Source organism: Phodopus roborovskii, unplaced genomic scaffold, assembly GCF_943737965.1.
Source record: "Phodopus roborovskii unplaced genomic scaffold, PHOROB, whole genome shotgun sequence".
Taxonomy (NCBI): Eukaryota; Metazoa; Chordata; class Mammalia; order Rodentia; family Cricetidae; genus Phodopus; species Phodopus roborovskii.
The window spans coordinates 33,612,193-33,631,837 of NW_026126525.1; the positions used below are offsets into that span (position 1 = coordinate 33,612,193).

Sequence of the window (19,645 nt, forward strand, 5' to 3'; positions counted from 1 at the left end):
CTATCATAACTCCGAATCTCAAACCTCTACTGAGGTTTGAGTGCAATTTACCCAGCACTCCAACTTCCTCCTCTTCCCTGTTTCCATTCTGTGACCCCTGACCTTTCTCAGATGGCATGACCCCTCTGGGAGGTTGAACTGTTTTCTCAACTACAGTGTTTTACATCTACTCTCCTTCAGGAAAATCCGTATTTGTATATCGGCAAAGCACAGGCTTGATTTTTTTTTTTTTTTTTTTTTTTTTTTTGTCTCTTCAGCCATTTCCATTATCTTTAGCAATATATATTGATGAAATGCATTCGTTTGGCTGCCTTCCACTAAGCTACTTTGGAGGACCTTTCTGACCATATGTTTTTAATGACTTCACCTTCTGTCTGCCCTTACCCATTTTGGAAAAATTACTTTATATTGGTTTGGTTTTATACACATATGTTTTAAAATATTATATTCTAATTTAGCATAGGAATTTAGAAACACCAAAGGTTTTCGATCAAAAACTATGTCAAAGTGCACTAGCTCTCCTGACTGAGATGCATACTAAATGGACCAGTTGTATATAAATGTAGTTTCTCTCTACTCTCGGGTGTATATCCTTTTACTGTTGCCTGCAGTAGCTGAAAGAGCAGTTGATATATGTATTGCGTAGGCGTATTTGGAATGTCCAGTGTTCCACTGAATCAGTAACACATTGTAGAAAAATAAGTAATACCCAATGGTTTATCCAAGTTGTTATTACAGGAGTCATAACTCACTCTTGAAGAACGTGCTAACGTTGTCCATACTTGAATTGTCAGATATGTTATTAAAAATGCTCCTGGAATGTTCTGTTAATTTGCAATTTTAGGGTGTGAACATTTGGAGAGCATAAAAGTAGGAAAGAATGAAACAGTTGGTCATAAAACTCATGTCTTAAATGATGATGATGAGGTAGGACCATATGCCACCAAAATAGCTAATAAAATGTTTAGATGTCAAGTTCTTATACGTCTTCTTTTTAATATTTGTCCTTAAATTATGGTAAGTTAAAGTAAATCCGAAGTAAAGTAAGCCCCCACTGCCCAGGTGACATTTATCCTCATGCTAATAAAATATTCAGTGCCTGACAATTACCTTAATGGTGCTATAGCTGAAGAATGTGCCGGACAAACAAGTCTTACGTTTATCATTAATTATTTTAAACAAACACATATTAATTCAGTCGCTCATACAAGAACATGCAAATCCTGACAAAGAAACTCTATTTTACTTTGTAATTTTTTTGAAATGAGCTGTATCAGATTGTTCTGCCTCAGGCAGAAATTGTTACGAGAAAACAGACATTAATTATAAAAATATTTCTCCTCCCACCATGCACTAGGAGCTACATGCCATTTGAGAAGAGGTGATGTTCTCATTGCTAGAACGGAGAGCAGTCAGGTTTCCAGATAATGTTTGGGCAGTAGAAGACGTGCTGAGAGAGTTGAGTTTTAGCAGCCGCAGGTAGATGGGAAGGAACATTGTCATTAGGGGACTTCATAAGAACACTTAAAGTGATTCCAGTACTGACTGCGCCTCCTGGATTTTCTACCGCTCGGCAGAGCTCTACAGTTCTGATTCATCACATAGGTACATGTGTTGAACCAGATGCCAGAGTGTGTGGTAAAGAACTTAGGTGTCAGCTTTGTGCTGGGCAATGGGCAGGAACATTTCTCCAATTAGGAAGTCGGCACACAGCATCATGATAGTCACTCTGGAGAGTTAACACTAATCCAATCTGATAAACAGGAAAAAAACTGGACTCAGAGGAGTCCAGTGACTCCTGCCCAAAGAAGAAGCCAGGTTCAGGAAAGTGCGTGCCAGAGCCAGGCTCCAGCTCAGGGCACCTCATGGGACTTTGCCAAATGAGTGTGGTGCCAGCAAGAGTTGGATGGGAAAACGGCTCTATGACTGGCAGGAAATCTTTTCTAGAACTCTAACTTGTGTATTAGCCTCATCTTACCCCAAGCATGGTAGTGCACACCTGTAATCCCAGCATCAGAGAAGCTGGACCAGGAGTTTTATGAGTTGGAGACCAATCTGGGCTACATATTGAGTTCTGGACTAGCATGGATCTCAAATCTTAATCTCCCTCCCTCTCTTTCTCTTTCTCTCTCCCTCTGCCCCCTCTCTCTCTTTCTCCCTCTCTCTCTCTTTTTCCCTCTCTCTCACACACATACTTACTTAGAGGTCCTAGGGTGTTGAGTTAGTGGTTGAAGCTATTCAGTATTCCTCTTTTTTTTTTTTTAAGTTTTTTTATTATTAATTTCCTCAAAGTAAAACATCTGCTTTTTCCCTCTTATAGAAGGTAAAAGGTTTGATGGCCTTAAGATGTACTCTGTATACATCTGACTTTGAGGAAAACCTTGAATTTTGAACCATGGTGTATGTTTAGCTCCAGAATTTAGTTCTACACAATATGACATCTTCACTCAGTTTGATGCTGTCAAAAACCTGGAGTGAAATATATGCCCCAACAGATGGCCTGAATGTCGCACGTCTACCTTTGACATGTCTGCACTCTGGGCAGGCAACTGTTTCTCTGTGTTGATGAGCAATCTGGGGACAAGCTCTGAAGAGCTGTTTACAGCGGCCCTGCCTCCAGCCAGTCATCTCATTTCAGCAGTCTCCATCTTTCTTTGGCTTGTTGTTAGACGTTGCTCTTTCTGAGTATAGCGACCCTGTGTTACTAATACTAGAGCAGGAAACACTACTGTCTTCCTAAACTGAAATTCATTCTCTCCAAAATGAAAGCTGCATCTTCCCACTGATGTGTTGTTCGTTCCCTTAATTCATTAGAGAAAAGGCAAATCCAAGAATAACAGAATTGCCTTAGTTCAGTCTGGCTGCTCTAAGAATAATAATACCACAGATGGGGTGGCTTCAGCAACAAAGATCCATTTCTTTACATTCTACAGACAGGAAAGTCTACCAGCGAGGTGCCAGCAGTTAGGGGTCTCCTGGGGCCTGTGTCGTGGTTCACAGTGGCCTTTTGCTGTATCCTCATGTCGCAGGAGGGAGGATCACTTCCCAGAATCTGTTATAAAGGCACATAGGAATCCTAGACAGAAGGTCTCAATTCCACATCCTAATGATCTGCCACCTAGGGACGCCATCACATAAGAAGTTAGCAGCTCGATGTAATTTTGGAGAAACACAAGCATTCATCCCAGAATAAAAATACCTTGCCAAATACTGTCTGGAAGTTGGTATTCTTCAAAAATGTTCTATATATTAGTTTTTTCCTTTCTGGGAATAAAACCCTCTTCATAATATAGTTTGCCACTTTTTCTTCTCACATTAATAGCTTCCCAAGAATGAGTGGAAAACCCAAATGAGTTTAGGCCCAAATATGCTTTGGATGAATAAGTATAGGTAGGCATGTTTCTTTAACGTTCAGGGAGGTTAGACTTGTGATGATGCCCTCTGGAGTATACCTGGGTAACCACATTATATAGGATCACTACAAGTAAGAAACCATAGCTCCAGGGCAAGCTGTGGCAGCCAGGAGCCTCATGCACTGTGTCTTGGATTTTCTTCTCATCCCTGTTCTTCTATGGTCACTTCTTCCCTTTGCTGGGAGGTATCTGCACATTCTCAGGAAGGGTGTTCCTTGGATGTGTTCCTAAGTAAAACTCCTGTCGAAACCTCTGAGAGGAATCTTGGAAAAAATAGAAGGGCCAGAAGCTGATCGAAGTCATTTTTATGCAGCAGCTCTATGGGGACACTTTATTTGGGGCCCATCACAGACCCACTCCTTAGGTGACCTGATGTGTTCTCTGAACATCTGGCCCTAGGGTTCCTAGCCCGTTCCCAGCAGTTCCACCAAAAAGAAAATTGACGTATGTACTGCAGTACTTGCCATGCAAACCACGGCTTTCCATTTATTTCCCTCTAAAATTGTATCCAATTTCATTGTTTGGGTGCCTTCTATGACCTTTATCAAGGGTTTTCTTGCTACAGGTCATGTAAACATAATTGCAAAAGATTCCCATAAAGCTGTCAGTCTCTACATTCGTAAAAGATTGCTGTGCTGTTGTTTTATTTCATCGGAGTGTGTTCTGTGAGCATGCTGTTTGGCCAGTTTCTACTCTTAAGTTTAAGTGAGATTTTAGGAAGGCCCCTGGTCCCATTTCTGTTGTGAAAAATTCTCCTTACCCTAATTGCCTTCTTCCTCAGCTTGCCTCCTCCCTCTCTCTCCTCTTCCTTACTCTCTCCTTCCCTCTCCTCAGCCCCAGATTTCTTATAAACCAATGAAAGTACCGTTTCCTCCACATTGGCCTACAGCTGCACACCTTGCCTTGATCACTGGGGAGGTAGCCTGGGTGCTCATCTTATCACTTTCACTGGTCAGTCGCTGATATTTGATGCAGAAGCAGATGTTGGGTTGTCATTAATTATTTGTTCCTTATTTCTTTTCTCATAAGAAAAACAGTAATGTTCCCTTCCTTCTGGTTGGGAGTACTCGAGATTCTTGAAGCATTTAGATGCAGCAGAAAAACCTCCCCGGGGGTCACTGGAGTGAGCCATTTTAACTTCCCACAAGGAGTTCTGTTGTCACTAACAATTATCTTCTCTGTGGCCTCCTCATCACAGACTTCAGACACTAGAAGAAGACTGAGATATAAATTAAGCTATGTCACAGTATGCTGTGTTGCATAAACAGACAGTATTTAGGGGGCCTGAAAGGTGGAAGTGTTCTTGTTACCTAGAGGACTGGGGGGAAAGTGGGGTCATGAGAATGTTTTTTTAGATTATTTTTTCATTGTTTTTAGAATAAGAAAACCTTGACCCTGCTTGTATTTAGGCTTAAATGGCCATGGGCGCTGGGAACACTGCTGAGAAGAAGAAGGAAGCACACAGATGTTTATGAGCCATGTTTTAACCGGGAGTGGGGGAGAAAAGATGGGCATCATCTCTGGGGAAAAGCGATTGACTTGTCTATCTTTCTGGCTGTGCTGTTTTATAATCTATTGCTGTGATAAAACACTGACCCAAACCAGCCTAAGGTGGACAGTGTTTATTACATCTTACAGGTTAGAGTCTATCATCAAGAGAAGCCGGGGCAGGAGCTGGGACAGGAGCCTGGAGGCAGGAACTAGCACAGAAACCACAAAGGAATGCTGCTTGCTCTCTACACTACAGCTTGCTTTTTTTTTTTTTTTAAAGACAACCCAGGGCCACTCAGGAGTGGCACCAACCCACAGACATGCTCAAAGGCCAACCTGATGGAGGCCATTCTTTCTTTGGAGGGTCCCTCTCCCCAGGTGACTCTAGTTTGTGTCATGTTGACAAAAGCTAACCAGCACTGAGAAATGGTGTTTGTTGTAGCAAGGTTGTAAAGTTGCAAAGAGGAGATCATGGGGCAAGAGGGCCAGGCAGGACTTCCTGTAAGCACTGGCCCTGAATGCTTTCCTTGAATACATGGGCGTAGAAGACTCTGGGTCCAGGGAGAGGGGACTTGGGAGGAGAATCGCCTTAGGGAATGCCACAGTCTTATCAACCCCACTTTTCCCTGGTTGACTGGTAACAAGTTCTATGACCTTTCTTCTGTTCGAATGTTTGTCTCTACAAACTACTTCAGACCATCTCTGATGCCCCTTTATATCCAGCTTACAAATAGCAACAGGCAGAATATAGCACAGACCTTTTATTGTTCAGCGCTTTATAGCCTTTGATCCTGTCTTCTTAGTTTCTCCTTTATATGTTTTCACTTTCATAACTCACTAAATTGAAATGTTTAAGCATTTCCCCCTCCGGTAGCCAAAGAGAAAACAGAGTGGCAGCTAATACAGTAATAAATTTATCTATAGCCACAGGAGATAAACTTCAATGCAAGGTAGCCATAAAGTACAGCTCCCAGGCTTGGAGAAAATGCAATGATGTTTCACAAATAAGAGAATTTTAAGACGGTCCCAGCAGCAAATAAGGATAAGCTATAAGTCATAACTAAGGGCACACAGCCAGCATCAGAGCTCCTTGTCCATGGACACTGTGAACTAAAAAGGGATTTAGCAGTTTGGTGTTGGTGTCACCTTGCACCCTATGGGGCTGCTTAGAATTCACTGTGTGGAGATTTTCACCCCTCCTGAAAGTTTGCCTCTTACATCTCCTGACACCTCTTGATTTGCTGACAGCCTTTGATAAGTCACCAAGGAAACACAGAGGTACCAATTTGAAGGTGTCAGAGAAGACCTTAGAAAAGAAAAGTAGGGCACAGGGGCTACTCCCACAGCCTGGGAAGTGTGGGTGTTCCCCAATGCTAGGGATGATTTCTTCTTGATTCACAGCTGATCATTAAAGAAATCTGAAGTCTTCCCGGGGTCCTTTGTAGGTTTTGTTTCAGGTTTTCATCTCAGGTGTCACTTGAGCAACACACACACACACACACACACACACACACACACGTGCTGTTTATCTTTATTTGAAATTCTATTGTCTGTCTCTATCGTGTGTGTGTGTGTGTTCACATGCACGTGCAATAAATGGACTGTTGCCAATGGAATGCTGTCATTATCTATTTATCACTGTTGTCATTAAATAAGATAGATATTTCTGAGTGTGTAATTTTGTAGCCTGTATACAGGTTGTGGCCAGGGGTTCAGCCCTGAACACTTCCCAGGAGGAGTTGAGGGAGGGCTTTGTTAACATACCTGCACTGGGCAGCTTGGGAGCCTGGTAGGTCAGCTTGCTCTGGCAGCTGTAGGGAGACACTGTAGGGAGAGAGACATGCAAGAGTCAATCAAGCCTGTGGAAGGAAGGAGCGCTGGAGAAAGCTCCTCAGGCTCCAAGTGTGTGAAGGTTCAATACCACATAAGGGTTAGACTTTAGTGGATCAGTCTCTGGAAGCTCTGGAAAGATGGGAGAGTAAGAAGAGACCTGGTTTGTTCTTTATTTTATAAACAGGTGAGATGAAGGGCAGTGAAGGCTCCTGGGAAACAAAGAAAGAATGCTGTGGCCTTGTGCTTGCTTCTTGAGCTTCTTACTGCTAGGTGCTTCTGGCATCTGCTTTCTTTTTTGATGGAGTGTGCGGAGAAATACAAGCCAGAGCAGAAACTTATTTCTGGGCTGATGCTACTTTGTAAATGTATCCCTCAGCAAGGAGCTTGAACAGTCAGTCTTAACACTGACATAGAGTAGTATCTATACTTAGAGTGCTAACTTTAATGTCTCATCTGAGCACATAGCCCTTAAAACTGCCCAGAGTACGGCACATGCCAGGTATTTTATTCTTATTTTTAATTTTGACACATTCATTGGTTTATTTATCCACCTAATCTCTATGAATTTGCTTTGAAAACACTCTGGAGCAATATGATTTAGACTGCCATTAGTACACTTTACTGGCAAAATTTAATAGACTTTTATACTTCCTTTTCTTAAGTCCTCTTGGACCAAATACTTGCCCCTTGATGTAAAGTCTAACCATCAAATTGGAAGATTTTACTTCTGGGAATGTGGAGCAGTGTTACTCTAAAGTATGACATGGATTGTCATCCGGAAAAACAGATATAAAATACTAGGAAACAGTGTGAACTGCATTTGAATACAAACACAAAAACACCTTCAAATACCTCTACTGTGAAATTTTAATCTGCTCATTGCTTCCCTCACCATGAAATTACTATGAAATAACTGGGCCACACCCTTAAATTAGAGGAATAACGTTATCAATTACTTTATTCATTCCTGTGACCAAATACCCAATTAGAAAACTTGGGATGAGAAAGGGCTCATTTTGCTCACAGTTTCCCGAGTTCATTTCATTATGTGGGCAGGGTGTAAAGGACCAGCACAGTGGGCAGGAAGCAGAGAAAAGCAAATACTGGAACAGACCCAGAAAAGTCAGCACCTAGGCCCCACACCTGGGGCTGCCTCTTTCCCTTCATCACATCCCGGCTGCGCCACCATACAATGAACCTGTCAAGGTGTGAATCCGTTTATTCCTTCAGGGTGCTCATGATCCCATGGTCTCTGGAAACACAGCCACAGCTTCACTCAACTGCTGCTTTGTGTAACGGTGTTGGCGATCAAAACATCACAAGTAACCCTGTTTTGAATATAATGAACACAAAGTATGCTATATGCATATTAATTGTGTGACTGTGTTTTATTATATAAATATTTATAGATTTAGCACTCATGCCAAAACTTTAATTTCTGTTTCCTTGTGTAGAATGAATGATGTGTTTCTTCGGTGCCAGGGCTCTTTGAACAAGAGCTGGACAGATCCATTGTATTGTGAGAAGAGTCTTTGGTGTTTGGGGAGGAAAGTGGAGTACAGGAAATGATAATTTTATGTGGGAAGTTTTTGTTGGTGCTATTGTTCCTTACTTTTTCCCTTTGAGGAGCCAGGCAAGTGGTCCTTGATGAAGGACATGTACACCTGTTCTGATGCAATTTAATGAGTATCCCTGATACTGAAGGTTTTTATTCGGCCTAAGAGCAAACTTTTGGATGGTGGAAAGGTATTGGACCCACCACGATTACCAAGCTGCGTGTCTGCAACCCCACTATAATACAGCTTTGTGAATCTGATTGAAGCCACAGAAGCCAATTCATGAAGTTATAGGAGATTACAAGCCCTACATTTCCTCCTCAAGGTTCCTGGGCATTAAATTTCAATAGCACTGTGTATTCTTGAAAGAACACACTCATAAATTATTTAAATCATTTTCCCTTGGTTCACAGAAAACCAATTTTGACTAGTCCATAAATTAGATCAGTGTTGTTCTTTTTCTTAAGAAGACAATTTACTGGAAATGCGTTTGCGGTATTGTGATTGTGCGGTTAGAGTAATGAATGGCAGTCATGGAGGACTAAGCAGGCGGTGATCCAATCCCTGCACTGCTGTGGACAGGTGTATAACTTCCATAGAGTTAAACTGATAACTTTTCAGTTCCCCTCTAGAGGGGCTCTGGTGAGAACTGAATGAATGAAGGTTTGTGAAAGTAATTTGAAAGATTTTTTTTTTAAGCACTAAAAATAACTAAACTTAGTGACTAAACGTCTTGAAGACATTTTGGTAGAAGAAATGGAATGAACATTGACGGCCTTGGTTGGTGTTTCAGGGAACCAGGGAAACTCTTAGTCGGCACTGCACCACCCTTGGAGATGCCCTTCGGAAGGAAAATGACTTTGCTCTTATAATCGATGGGAAGACCCTCAAATATGCCTTAACCTTCGGAGTCCGGCAGTATTTCCTGGACTTAGCTTTGTCCTGCAAAGCTGTCATTTGCTGCAGGTAAGTCATCCCCAACATTGTCCAATTGCAACAAAAGTGACTTTATCCTAACAGTATCCTTTAATGATTTTATTTTAAGTATGTGTATATGTAAGGGCAAGTATGTGCACATGTGTTCAGGGCCCAGGGAGGCCACGGGTACTGTATCCCCTGAAGCTGGAATTACAGGCAGCTGGGTGCTAGGAACAGAGAGCTTGGGTCTCTGGGAGAGCCCCATCTTTTAATTTTTAGAAGTTCCAAACTGTTTTGTTTTTTTTTAATCTAGAAATTACAAGTTAGGCTAGTTCATTCATCAGAGTTCCAAGGTTCACAAACTGAGATGGGTTTATTAGCAGAGTTTTTAAAAGTGACTCCTAACAATGAGTATTAAATGCTTTTCGTAATTTGAAGCCACCAGCTCTTTGCCATTTATCTGTATATAAAGTCAGTCAATGGCAACCAGGAAGGTGTTGCAGGCCAGTAATCCCAGCTACTTAAGAGGCAAAAGCCAAAATGTAGCAAGTTTAAGGTCTGCTTGGGCAATTTAGGGAGCGAGCATACATACATACATACATACATATTACATACATACATATGCAAACAAACTCTCAAGAGGGCTATGAATGTAGTTTACTGGGTTTTGCATAACAGTGCAGCACTCTGGCTTCAAAGCCCTGTACTAAAAAAAAAGTCATAGAACCAGAGCCGTAGCTCAGTGACAGAGTGAGGTCTTAGCTGTAGCTTTGATCTTCAGCACCAAAAGGGGAGTGTGAATTATTTATCTGTATTCCATCATGGTTCACTTATGGAAGAGACCCTGTGTCTTTATTTAGATGGCTCCAACTGCTAGAATTTATTTTATGGAGATAGCATGTTGGGAGGTACAAACTGAGTCATTCTCCAAATAGCTGAATATTTTTCTGATGGCTGTTTATTTACTCTAAGCCTCTGGCCTACTAACTTATAAAATTGCTCATATTCTAGATTTAAATCTGTCTTTGAGTTATGACAGCCTAATGCATAAAAGTGCCTTTATGCACACCACTTAGTTCTAGCCTGTCTGGCTTTCTTGTAGGAAATATTCTGTTCTCCCCAAATTTAAAGTACTCAGGAGCATTGCCCAGACTCCTCTCTTGGAGGTTACCTCAGCTAGGGATTTTCCTCTGTCATCCACTGACTGAATCTTACCAGCCGGTCACTATGGATCCAGAGCCAGCTGGTACTTCCTTAACTCACTTTCTCTTCCAGGGAGACAAAACATGAGTGGGGCTTCTTGGGAATTTTTCACAGCTTGTGTTCTGGCCATCACCCTTAACTTTCTTTTCTTTGCTCTAACTACTTTTAAAAGTTCTATTTACTACTAAAGGAAGGTTCTTCCTTTTAAACCATTTTTTATCTCAGCTTAGCTGCTTAATATGTATGTCTTGAATTTCCACTGAAATTTACTTCTTGGAGTATATACAAACCACACCCTGTAAGGATCACGGACATATAAGCGCCATTTTGACCTACAGAATGGTATTATCCACAGAGAATTAAGACTTGCCTGATGTCTTCGGGCATCTAGTTATTTTAGCTATAGAATCTCTTCTTCTCTGTGGGATATTACCAATATGGCTGAGATTCTTGAGTGATGTATTATGTAGATGCTTAGTGTTTATAACAGACCTGTTCTTTATCACAAACATGGAGATTATCTTCTACTCTTGTTTTTGCTTGGGCATCTTAAAATCTGGGGCTATGGTAACTTTTCTTGGTTTCTTGCTGATGTCTTGACAGGGGCTTACCAATGTTTAGCTCTCACAATCTTCCTTCAGGATAATTTTGTGCTATGTTTAGCCATTCAGTCACTTTCACTAATGGAATGGTGAGTATGAACAGACAATTGCTCAAAAGCTGGTGAGTGTTACAACTTCTGGATGCTACTCGGAAACAGATTGCAGACCAGAAAACAGTGATGGTTAGATAAAGCAGCTTGAGCTAGAGACAGGCCTACTGTGCGCTGGGCATGGGCATTACCCTTGGCAGGACAACTATGACTTGATGCCTGCTCTCCTTGCTGCCTCCATCCACTCTAGACTAAGCAGAACCAGTTGGTCTGAAAGATGAAGGAGACCAGTTTCCCTGATGCAGTCATGGTGGCAGAACTTAACACAGTACCTCCCACCATTCCTCAAAAAGACCTACCACAGAATTCAGCACTAGAAAGCAGAGTCAAGGGAGACGAAATATGTTCTGTGCTTGTGAAATTCTCTCTGAAGATCCTTGTCCCAGAGGATCATAAGTCATATGGACCCAGAGCTCTTCCAGGCTAGAGATCCTGGGCGGGACTCAGCCTGCTGTCCCCACGCAGCTTAGTGCTGACACTGAGTTTAAAAGATGTGTGTGGCTGCTTCCTCCCTCCTTGGCCCCATCTATTTTATTAATGTTTGGGGGCCTTGAATGGCAGACACTGGATTCTAGTCAGGATTTTGTTGTTGTTTTAATAAAATATCTTTCTTTGGCTTTATTATTATTATTATTCTAATTACCTTCATACGAATTTCCCTAAAGAGAAGCTTCTGGCCTGGCTCTGCGGCTGGTTTAAACCCATAATTACGTCCGTGCCACAGCTGGATTAATGTCTGTGCACCTTCTTGGCCTAGTGCCTCTTCACATTTAAACTGCTGGCACAGATCATGTTTTCTCATTCCTCGTACTAATCCCTAGTGTAATGACGGTGTTCCTATCACAGGTTGGGAATGTGGATTGAGCCTGTGGAGGGCCCTTGGAGAATGAACCCCAGGGTCACTCTTCATTTCTCTTATGATGATCGCCCAGCATCAGGAAACTAAGAGTAATGCTCAGATGAATATTGACTATTATTTCAAAATGCTGTATAATACTGTTTCCCAAGTATCTTCATGCCATGCTAACCCCTTTGAGGTTTTCCTTCAAATTGAAACTCCTTTCCAACCTGCTGCTTGTCGGTCCACACACATGAAGGTAATTCAGAATAGAACCGTCCTCTGCAGTCCCCTGGAGCCTCGAGGAAAGCCTTCCCAGAACAGATAATGAGTGCCCCATTCATTCCATCTTCAGGACTCTATCAGCTTTCTTCTGACATCAGCACCCAGGGCAGAAAGAGTTTTTAGCATTTGCCTAATTGCCACAGTTACAAAGATGAGATCTTGGCCCCCAGAGCCTCCCACTGAATTCAAAGAAGCTGCTGGCCTCTGTCAGTAGTCATTTCATCCCTCACCCACCGCTGTTTTCCGAGGGGACTAGTTGCAGACAGAACTAATCCCCCCAACCCAGAATTATTCAAGGCATTTGAGTCTGGGCTTTGGTTTACAGAGTATGGGCTACATGTTGTACCTCAAAAAAATACATGAGATATAGATAGATAGATAGATAGATAGATAGATAGATAGATAGATAGATAGATGGTCTGAAGTCAAAACAGTGGAACGTAGTCTTGTTTTTATCAGCCTAGCAAGCAATGTGTTCACAGACACTATGCAGCTTTTGTGTTTACTATTGGGTAGTTTACCCCCATAACCCAGATCAGCTAGTAAAGAACATGCAGCCACCTCTATAACAAGTTTCTTGCTGTCAGCATAGGAACATATGCACTCACTTCCCATATGTCTTCCCTTTTACTCACTTGCCCACTGCTTCTTACTTAGGATGATCACAGATACATTGGTTATTCGTTTGGTTGTTTAATTGGCTGGTCTGAGACAGGGTCTCATGTATTCCAGGAGCTCACTATGTACCCTAGGCTAGCCTTTAATTCCTGTCCCTCTGTCCTCCCCATCCCAAGTGGTAGAATTACAGACATGTGTCGACATGCCCTTTCAACTGCTTTTGAAGAACAACAGAAAGTTCTGGTATACCTCCTCCAATGGAAATACACATGCTTAACGCAGGATGGTACTGACTTGAAACTCAGGAAAGCGAGCTTTGCTCTAGGATTCATGGAGATTTGTGGACACAGCTGAAACTGAGAGCCAGCCTGAGTTCTAGAATCTAGATAAACAATCCCTGACTTCAGTTGCTAATGCATTGACCCTGAGCCTAACCATCTGTATATTAGCATAATGCTGGTTTTGGGGGAGGGTTTTGTTTGTTTGTTTGTTTGTTTTTCCTTTTTGTTTTTTTTAAGACAGGGTTTCTCTGTGTAGCCCTGGCTATCCTAGAACTCTCTCTGTAGACCAGGCTGGCCTCTAACTCACAGAGATCCACCTGCCTCTGCCTCCAGAGTGCTGGGATCAAAGGCATGTGACATCACTGCCTGGCACATGATGCTGTTTTGACTGGGATTCAGGGAATGATACACCTTAGAAACTAGTATCATTCTCTCTGCAAAATGATGAGACTAGAAGAAGGTAGGAGGGATAAAACCCTTCAGGATACTCAGATGCCTAGAGCAGATAGAAAAGAGCTACTGAGATGTGGAAACCAGGAAAGCTCACACGCGTTCATTCCTCTGGTACCTCGCCCAGTGTGGGAGCTCCTGGTCAGAGACCTGCCTGTCACCCTTGCAGTTTTTGGATGAACTCTGCTTCTGTTGGCTTGTCTATGCTGGGCAGCACCTCCCATTGCTTAGTTCCTGGCCTGGGGATGCAGCTGTTCTTCCTCTGACCCATCCCTCAGAAGAGTGGGGAGGCCACAGTGAAGCATCGCTGTGTTAAATGGACTGTGGTCTCTGAGGTCCTCATCAGTTCACATAACCCAGCTTTTCAAAGTGCCTTGCTTTTTTTTTTCTGTAGTTGTCAGTTTAGTTTATACATATTTTGAAACTTATGTTCTGTGACAGTTGGTTGAAAATTGGCTTAGAGCCTCCAGCTTTTAGACTGTCGAGTAATCACCGTCCTGCCACATAATTTATGTACTCATGTCTCCTGGAAAGCAGAAGTTAAATTGAAGTAAGCATTTTTCTGTACTTGCAACATCTCTAATCAAAGCTTAACCCCCTTTTAGGCCATTTTCCCCCAAAGTAGATTTAAAAAAAAAAAAAAAGAAGAAGTCTACTTGCCTTCAGTGAATATTGTTGCTTAGAGTGACATTCCCAGGCAAAACCTTACTCTGCTCAATGGCATCTGCCAACAAGAGGCCTGAGGGGATGCTTTGTATATTTTCTGTTGTAGCAGGAGTGTATTAAATAAAGGGGGGGAGGGCAAGGCACATCCACTTCCTGAGTCTTTGGGGATTGTCTTCAACTCAAGGACGCCTCCAAGTAAATGTTCTACTTAAGAGGTAGCTACAACACACAAATGAAGCCAGTAATAGTCAACAGACATTCCTCATTCAAAGAAAAGAAGTTGTACACACCCGTGGATGCCAAACAGATGTTTGCTTTGAGAAGACACACAAACCGTTAATGAATGTCAACCCTATATTCACTTCCAAGAAAATCTGAATAAATGTTGGGAATTCAGGAGAGACTGCTTCTTTGGTAGAACTCTGACTAAAGGACACACCAAGTGGGATTTATAGCTTTATAAAATGCCCATACTTGGCTTTAACATAATCCTCAGCTCAGCCCTTGCTCCTTTCTTCTTCTGGTCCATTTCTACTAGGGGATGTTGAAGCAACCCCTAGTTGTTTGTTGCTTGTTGTCTGTGGTAGCCACTTCTGATGAGCTACACCAGAAAAGTCCACATTCCAGTGACCTGCCTAAGAACAGACAAGAAACCTAAGAGCCACCAAATGCTGCTTGAAGTAATTCAGTATGGTAGAGTTTCAGGTTACTCTAAAAAAAAACCACCTCAGCAGTGCAGACACACATTACACACTAGAGTTGCTGCTACTTATACTAGGAAGTATGTAAAACCTATGTGCATACTTAGCACATTTTCACAAAATATACATGCATCTCACCCCAATATGGCCAGTGTCCAAGGAACCCCTCATGCTGTCGTTCGTTACTAGTAGCTACTCCATCTCCATCCTTCTTAAATTACATCTTCTCTTGCTCAACTTATCCCTTCTGTTTTGTATTTTTGCTGACTTTTAATGTACATGTGTATCTTAGTACATTCAGATTCTTAAGAGTCATTTGCTTTTCATCAGTTGTGAACACTGAATCTTGTAGCTCTCCACTAAGGTTTACTCCAAGCTCGGCACCAGGCGATAAACCAGAACTCTTTCATAGCCTTTAGCCAAATAGCAATCACCTACATTACCTACAGCTTTCTCAGCTCTGATTTGGTAAGGACATGATAAAGTGGGATGATGTTTCTATGATCTTTCACCCTATGGACCCTACTGTGTGAAAAGGGGAGGAGGAATTCATATGAACCCATGATGGGTTTTGGGTGGTTATCTTCATTTTAATAAGTGTTACTTAAGGAAGATTAAAGAAAGTCTGAGTTCTGAGTTCAGCTGGAGCTCCAAGTGTAGAAAACAGATCAAACAGTAGGCAAGACTTTCTGGCAGCTACAGGGCATAGATTGGAGAGAAAGGGAAAGGCATGCTACAGGAAGGATGGTTTTGAAACACAGATGTGTTAACAAGAGCACAGGGAGGTGAGAAAAGGGCATAAGAACAACTTGCAGATTGGGGTACAAGAGGAGTTTGTGTCAGCTTTAACTAACATTCTGCCACAGGAAGGATGTGTCCTGGAGAGTAGCCGTGAGAAGAATTCCTCTGTACTTGAGATTGAACCGAGGGAGTCATGCATGCCAGACAAACACTCTCCCACTGAGTTACAATGCAGACCTTCAGCTATGCCTAACTATGTTCTTGCTAGAAACATCATAATAAAATTTCCCACAAGGAGCAGTTTTCTTTTGAGTGCCTTTTGTAAGACATATTTGCCAGTTTCAGTTTGCTTCGGTGCCGTATGCACACCTCAGCACTCAGCTATGCACCGCCGATGTGAACAGTCCCTTGTTGCAGTGCCATCTGAACCATTGAAATTGAAGGCATGGTGCTTTACCTGTATATATGTGTACACTCCGCAAGAGAAACTGTGTGTCTAAATGTGCCTCGAAAAGAAAGTATTTTTTGAAGTTACTATTCTGTTTCTCTTTTTCCCCTGAGAAGAGCTATCTGTATGTTATTTCTGTAGCCTTGGCCTCTACATAGTAAAGTCTTTCCAGTGCCTTTGAGTGCACAGAATATCAATAGATGTTGGTTTTGGAGGCTAGAGGGTGTTCACTCATCGGTTATTTGAATAGCACAGTTTTTTTTTTCCCACAGAGTTGGTTGAATGTTTCATTATGCTCTATATGCTAAATATCCTTAAGGTTTGCTGCATAAGCTGCTGTTTTCATTCCAGTAATAAATCCTCTGTGAGCCTCTCACACAGTTCCCATACACATGTAACTTTGGTATGTATTTTGCCACATATTAACATCTTCTCAGCTCCAAACATTATTAATGAACCTACCTAACAAATTTTAGTTAACAAAGAAACCAATAAGGTTAAATTAGGTTTTCCTCTCTTTTTGTAATGCTGTTATTAGTCAACCAAATATGGCTTACTGGAGAATAGACTGATATTCACAGGAGAGCGAGGCCTTAGGAAGTTAATAAGAAAGGAAAGTACAGCACATCCTGGATGACTTCTAAATAGCAGCCAGAAGTGAACCTCAAGCTTAATAAGTACCAAAGTTCAGTTACTCCATGTATAAAACATTTTATGGTAATTTATATGTTTATCTTAGTTAACTTTAATTGTCATCTTGATACAGCCTAAAAGGGAATGTCAATTGAAGGATTGCCTAGATCAGGCTGGCTTATGGGTGTTGTCTTTGGGGAATTGCCTTGATTATTAATTGATGGAGGAGAACCCAGCCCACTGTGGGTGTCACCATTCCTAGGCAGGAATCCTGGACTGTATAAGAAAGCTAAGTATGAGTAGTTGAGTAAGTCAGAAAGTGAACCAGCAAGCAGAATTCCCCAGGGTTTCTGCTTCAAGATCTTGAGTTGCTACCCTGACTTCCTTTGATGTTAGAAATAGAAATGAAGCATTTCTTCCCCAAAGTTGCTTTTGGTAAGAGTGTTTTATCACAGCAACACAATGGAAACTGCCACTATATCTTTCCATGTTCCTGTTGGGTGTTTTTTTGTTTGTTTGTTTTTTTTTTTAACCTTTTATGGGAGGCCAAAAGGAATATGATAATTTGTCATACTAAATTATATTTTAGGATGATAGCCCCCCCAAAATAATCCCACCTAGCATTTAAAATTGTACCAATAATATAGTGTTCTTTACTTTAAGTTTATTGTATAAGTCTTTTGGCTACCCATGAAAAGTCCTTGCATAATTCTTTAAACTGTGTAGATACATGTGCATATAATCATTATCCATGTTCTATTCGGAAAGACAGTTATTCCCACTAAAGGAGTACAAGTCTGTATAAGATAGACCACCCAGCAGTCTAAGGGACCTCTGACAATGGAACCAGGTGCACAAAAGGACTTTGGGAGCACATTCCCCATGGAGGGATACTCCCTTAACCTAGAGGAAGAAGGGAGGGCCTAGTCCCCATTCCAAATGACTTGACAGATTTAGATGACCCCTTCTGGAAGGCATTATCCTACATGTGGAGTGGGGAAATGGGATGGGAGGGTTGGAGGGATGGAGAGAGAACTGGGATGGATATGAAAAATAAGATAAATAAATAAAAGATAGACTGCCCAGGCCTGGAGTGATGATCCAGTAGTAAGAGCACTGGATACTCCTCTCCAGAGGACCCAAGTTTGATTCCCAGCACCCACATGGTGGCTCACAACAGTCTCTAACACCACTCCACAGGTTCCAATATCCTGTTCTAGTCCCTGCTGGCACCAGACACACATGCAGGCAAAACACTCAAACACATAAAAACATTTTTTTTTTTAAATAGACCACCTATATACTTCTTAGCTTGAATGACAAAACGTCCCTGTGCTCTCTGATCTAATGCTCACAGGGCACTGAAAGTTACTATATAACAAATGAGAGCAATAATGAGTAACATGTGGAGAAAGGGCAGCCAGAATAGTATCTGAGAAGCATACTGCATTCAGCTCACTCCTGGGTTGCGCCATAAGGGACCACCCTCTGTTTGTGGTGTACAGGAAGAAAAGCAGACCTTCGCAGCACATACAACATCGGTAATCCTTTTCAATGGAGTCGCAATGGAGGCGGCTGTGGAAGACAGTAGGGAATCAGTTCAGGTCTGCTGAAAACCCACAGGTGGGACAAAGATAAAAATGTATAGACTATAGACATCTGGGGAAAAAATGGTTATGATGCTTCCAGGTTATAGTTAGTCACTGTTGGTATGCAGAAAGCTGAAGACTTAGATACACCCAGCCTTGGACATTCAGTTTGTGATAAGCACTAGGAAGAATTAACTAGCTCCTTGGTGTGCTTGCTCTGGGCCATTATAGAAACTGTACAACTCCAAAAAGCTTGTGCAGAAGTCAAGAGAGGAATCTATGGTGGGGAATGTGCTAACCTTTGGAGAGCTGGCAGCGAATCAGTAGAAGGACCATGCTCAGGGGAATTCAAGTGAAGAAATAAATCTACCTCGTGTGCTTTCCCTCATCTGAAATGAACTCTCTTGTCCTTGTCAAGGAAGCACCTTCCATCATCTGGAATTGCTAAGTATAGGCAAACTATCAAGAGGCTATATGCCATACCCGTTTGTCTTAGTTTCCTTTCCTGATTCTTTGACAAAATATTCTAACAAAAGCAACTGAAGGGAGAAAATGTTTGTTTCACTCACAGTTCCCGGTTGCAGTACATCCTATCAAGGAATTAGCTCAGCCAAAGCCCGAGAGTTACATACATTTGCTTAGTTGTATACCCCCATACCCCTAACCTGTATAGCAAGAAACAGCTTTTCAAGTAGACACCTTGAAATTAGCACCCATATGATTGTTTCCTCCTCCAAAATGCTTGTGTTCCTCATGGTGCAGAACGTAGGGTTCTGAAATTTGGAATATGTGTTTATACATAATGAGGTATTTTGGAGATGAGCCCCAAGTCTAAACATGACTTTCAGTCATATTTCATAAACATTACTTCATATTTCATGTATAAAAATTTTAACGTAAGCCTGAAACACAGAGCCAGAAAATAATTTTATACATCTCAATGTGCTTTGACTGTGACTTGTCACATGAGATTGGGTGTTGAATTTTTAACATCACATTGGTACCCAGAAAGTTGCAGAGTTTGGATTTGAGGAATAAGAATACTCAACCTGGGCTCAGTGGGTAAAGCATTTGCTGTGTGTGTGTCTGAGATCTGGAAGCACCAGCATGTGTGTGTGATCTTAATGCTCTTGGAGTGAGACGGGAGGCAGAGAACGGGGAACCCTTGGAAGCTTGCTGCCAGCTAGCCTGGCATACCCAGCAGAGAGCAACAAAAGCAAAGAGATCCTGGCTCAAACTAAGTGAAGCGGGAGGACCCAACACTCAGAG

At 41.9% G+C, this 19,645-nt stretch overlaps 1 protein-coding gene across 5 annotated transcripts in view; it reads left to right on the plus strand.

Moving 5' to 3' along the window:
• Atp8a1 (ATPase phospholipid transporting 8A1) overlaps window positions 1-19,645 on the plus strand; it is a 215,289-nt gene that overhangs the window by 145,327 nt on the left and 50,317 nt on the right. For all 5 annotated transcript variants that reach the window (XM_051198447.1, XM_051198445.1, XM_051198446.1 and 2 more), the window contains one exon: window positions 9,087-9,259. In XM_051198447.1, coding sequence (XP_051054404.1) covers window positions 9,087-9,259 — 173 coding nt within the window. The remainder of the gene's footprint in view (window positions 1-9,086; window positions 9,260-19,645) is intronic.